At 31.9% G+C, this 4771-nt stretch overlaps 1 protein-coding gene across 1 annotated transcript; it reads right to left on the bottom strand.

The window, feature by feature from the left end:
• Window positions 1-808: 808 nt before the first annotated feature.
• LOC109244194 (protein FAR-RED IMPAIRED RESPONSE 1-like) lies at window positions 809-3327 on the bottom strand. Its single transcript, XM_019411248.1, has 4 exons — window positions 3285-3327; window positions 2455-3158; window positions 1718-2257; window positions 809-943 (listed from the first exon to the last, which is right to left on the bottom strand). The coding sequence occupies exons 1-4, from the start codon at window positions 3325-3327 to the stop codon at window positions 809-811; spliced, it is 1422 nt and encodes a 473-aa protein (XP_019266793.1).
• Window positions 3328-4771: the final 1444 nt, after the last annotated feature.

Here is a 4771-nt window from a genome sequence, read left to right as displayed (position 1 = left end):
TTTTTCATCATTAGTAGAAGCGAGAGTTTGATAACTAGGAGAAATTTTACTATGTGAGTCACATAACCAACATTACTTATGCGAGTCTAGTTTATTTTTTGACAAGTGGACTCATGTTCCTACTTACTTATTTTAAAGCATAAGCTAAAAAAGGCAATATTTAGGTCTACTCTTTTTCCTAATTAGAGGCTTAACTAATGGACAATAAAAGGAAAAGAAGAAAGTAAAAGATCTAATTCATTACTCCTATTATATTATTATAATATTATAATAAAGAAAAAAAAGTAAACTACGGTGAAAAAAATTGCATTATGATCTATGTACTCTTCAAAGCAAAAAATAAGTTGACAAAAGCAATTACATTAAAATGACTTTTGTTGTATTTTATGATAATCCAATCACTTAGTACAAGAAAAAATAACCATGACAAACTGGAAAAAGAAAATGAGTTTCAAAAAGACAAGGAAGAAGAAGCTAACGACGACAGTCACATACAACCTATACATAATGAACAATTTTGTATCTGAAATGCTTCGCAAAAATAAAATATAACAATGTAAACAAGCTATAGTAAACTATGTTGCTCTGAATACAATTAACATACACCATAATAACACTACTACATAGGATATACACAATTGCATCAGCAGACACAAATTATAAATCAAATATATGTTGACACTTCAAATTATTCATACTATAAATTCAGTTCATCCATAAATCTAATCCATAACTAAAATAAATGCGTACAATCTTGTCCGTCTCAATACTAGTAATTCCAACTCAATTACTAATTCGATTTCTACACTCAATTCGCTTGGCCACTAAAATCAACATTTTTTCCAGTGATGTTTGAACTTTGGTTCTCAATGCCACCTCCAATTTGGTTAGTTGAAGCCTGAGTCAACTGTTGTGTGAAGCTAGTGTTTTGATCTCCATATAACTGCATCATTGAATTAAAAGGAGTAAATCAAAAAATCAAATCAAGACCAATAAGTAAATTAAAATATAAATACTAGTAACAAATTGAAAATTATAACTTGATAGTTTAGAGATTGAACCTCAAAATTTAACCCCAAGGATTGTTGCTCATGTTGTTCTGTTGCTCTAGCTTTTAATGTCTTTTGTGGTGCCCGCCTCTTCTTTTGCTCAGTTCTTGATTTTAATCTTCCGTATCCATTTCGATTACCCTTTTTCTTATTGGATCCAAAACTTGATCATTGAATCCCAAAGAAGGGCCAACATATGTACTAGATTTGGAACAACTCCTATGGGTACCTTCTGCATATATTTCACTTTGGAGTTTAGTGATCTCAACCCTTGCTTGATACAAATATTATCTAGCAATTTCTTCAGACTCGGCATCATTTGCAGCTAAAGTCATAACTGTAAATGATTCTTTCATCATCCTGTTTATTCCCTTTGTCCATCTTTTCAAAATATATTGTGCAGGGATATAAGAAAAATCCAAGTCAATAAACAGAACTTTTAGTGCATGGCAACATAACCAACCCAAAGATTCAAACATAAGACAACTGCAACTTATGGAATTTTCCATAGAATTGAATTGCACTGTCTCAATTTGTCCGCCTTCTCGCTTGAGGATTGTGTATGTGTGACAGGTGCCATTAATTTCAGTATTGATCACCTTTTAGGACATCCCCTGCAAAAATTCATGTTGAAATCTTGTAAATATAGTTCTAGTGTATAAAGTTGCAGCATGCTTTAATAACCTACAATCATCTATTGCAAGTTTAGGTGTTCCTCGACATTTATAATCTTCTGTCGCCTCAATGTCACGCATTTCAGCTGCCCGTTGCTCATAATGATTAACAAATTCAGTTAAACTCATAGTCTTGCAAGCCATTTCTGTGAAGACTCTATTAGTGCTCTCACTCCTCTGAGTTGATTTAATATCCGCTAAGAAAATAGATCGACTAAACGCAGGACACCACTTTTCCCTCAAGTCATATAACCTTTGGAGCCAACTATTACTCCCACAATCCCATTCTTCAATCATTTTTTGCCACACCAACTCAAACTCTGATTCCGACTTGCACCACCATAAGAGTTTATCAAAATATTTTTCTCTAAATTCCGGTTTCCAATAAAGTTGAGGTATATTCTTTTGGGCATTCCTATCAATATGCCATTCACATAAACGATGACAAGTATCAGGAAAAACTTCTTTAATAGCAGCCGCTATTGCAGGAGCTTGATCGGTAAATATAGTTTTGGGTGATATGCCTCCCATTGCCTTCAAAAAAGTACAAAATAGCCAAACAAAAGAACTAGTTGTTTCATCACTTAAGAATGCACATCCAAAAAAAATATTTTTCCAATGATTATTTACACCCACAAATGGAGCACAAATCATATCATATTTATTTGTACGATATGTAGTATCGAAAATCATCACATCTCCAAAACACTCATAATGCAATTTAGATATACTATCTCTCCAGAAAAAGTTGCACATCCTTCCATCTTCATCAACTTGAAAAACGTGTAAAAAAAACGTTTGAATCCTCTGATTGCATATGCATAAACGATCCACAGAGTTTGAGCATCTCCACTGTTAATCATACTTCTTTTACGTGCTTGTATGAAGTTATCAGCATCTTGTTCAATAAATCTAGCATTTTCAATACTACCTGCTTCATTTTGAAAGTAACGAACAACTTTTTTGGTGCGAATACCGGCATCTACCATAGAACTGAGAATGTCTTTAGTAGCAGTTGTAAGATTTCGGCCAGACAATATAAAATGTCTCAAATTTTCCTCGATCATCGGGTGGTTATGCTCATCAGAAAATTCGAAAACTTCCCATTTCTCATTTGAAATCTTAAATTTTATGCGAGCCATACAACCACATCTATATTCTAACCTTTGACGTTTTCTTTCTAGATAATTAGAATACAAAGGAGATTTCCCTTCACAAGAACAAAGAAATAAACACCTTGTTAATTCTTTGTTTCTGTTGTAAGTTTTTGCTCCCTTTCGAATGCCAAAACCTTTTGCTAAAGCATAGGAATTGTATGCTACGTATGATTCATCTTCAGAACCAAATTTCATCCCAATCTTAATAGCAAAGTCATTGTTGATGTTCGATACATTATGGACGAATGTGGAACAATCTTGATCATTAGCAGTATAATCTACAATAATATAATCTAAATTAGAGGTACAATATTTACACATAAATAATAATAAAACTAAATTACGTTTTCCATTAAAAAAGCGAGCACTTGAAACTAATAGTCTTTAAAGTTCATGTTGCTTACCTTCACCTTCAAAATTAATATCTTCAGCAGAGTGATCCTCCATATTGTTGAGCATAAAGTGTATGCTTTCTTCTTCACCGTGGAAAGGATGCTAAGAAATAAGATTTTCAATAAAAAAAAAATTTGTCAAAAAGCAGACCTAGATCTTATATACATAGTATAGTATAAGGACCAGAGTATCTGTTAATGGAAAAATTGGATTCTTCAATATATACATCGCCTAAAGGAAAGGAAATTGCAGTAAAGTCATCCATAAACACACTACATATATCATAATGCAATTTTTTTCAACGTAGTTTACTTCACTACATAGATCATAATGCAATTTTTTTTACCGTATTTTATTTTTTTTTTCTTTATTATAATATTATAATAATATAATAGGAGTAATGAAATAGATCTTTTACTTTCTTCTTTTTCTTTTATTGTCCATTAGTTAAGCCTCTAATTAGGAAAAAGAGTAGACCTAAATATTACCTTTTTTAGCTTATGCTTTAAAATAAGTAAGTAAGAACATGAGTCCACTTGTCAAGAAATAAACTAGACTCACATAAATAATATTGGTTATGTGACTCACATAGTAAAATTTTTCGATAATCGATAACTAGGGGTGTTAAATCTTGTCCACATAGTCTTAACTCACTACTAAAAATCCGGAAAAAAGCGACCAAAATTTGGCGACCAAAATTGGTCTGTCAGGAAAAGCGACCAACGTTGGTCGCTAAATTGGAGAAAATAATTAAATAATTATTTTAAATACATTAGCGACCAAGGTTGGTCGCTTTTTGGTCGCTAATTTGGTCAAAATGTTGACCGGACTGGTCGGACTTGCTTGGTCAAAGAAATGCTGAAATTAGCGACCAAAGTTGGTCGCTAAAGTGGGACCCACTTATCAAATTTTAATAATTATATTATTATTTAGAAAAAATTATAAAATATAAATAAATATAATTCAAAATTAGCGACCAAAGTTGGTCGCTCACGAAAGGGGAAGCAGATAGAGACCAACTTTGGTCGCTAATCTGGGACCCAGTTATAAAAATTAAATAATTATATTATTATTTAAAAATAATTCAAAATTAGCGACCAAAGTAGTCGCTTACTAAAGGGGAAGCAGATAGAGACCAACTTTGGTCGCTAATCTGGGACCCAGTTCTAACGTTTAACAATTATATTATTAGTTTAAATATTATATAAAATTATAAATAAATTTATTTAAATTTAGCGACCAACGTTGGTCGCTAAATTTAATTTTCTGGATATTTAGCGACCAACTTTGGTCGCTAATTTGAATTTCTGGACAATTAGCGACCAAAGTTGGTCTCTTTTCAGGTCAACATTGGTCAAAATTAAAAATCACTTTTGTATTTACTATCTAAATAATATAAATATAATCCGTTAACACTTTTGTAATACAAGGGATGAATACACTAAAATATACTCTAACATGCTATATATGTAGTTAAAGTAGTACAACGAAGCGTGTT

This window comes from Nicotiana attenuata, unplaced genomic scaffold, assembly GCF_001879085.1.
Source record: "Nicotiana attenuata strain UT unplaced genomic scaffold, NIATTr2, whole genome shotgun sequence".
Lineage (NCBI taxonomy): Eukaryota > Viridiplantae > Streptophyta > Magnoliopsida > Solanales > Solanaceae > Nicotiana > Nicotiana attenuata.
This window is presented reverse-complemented; position numbering and strand designations above follow the sequence as displayed.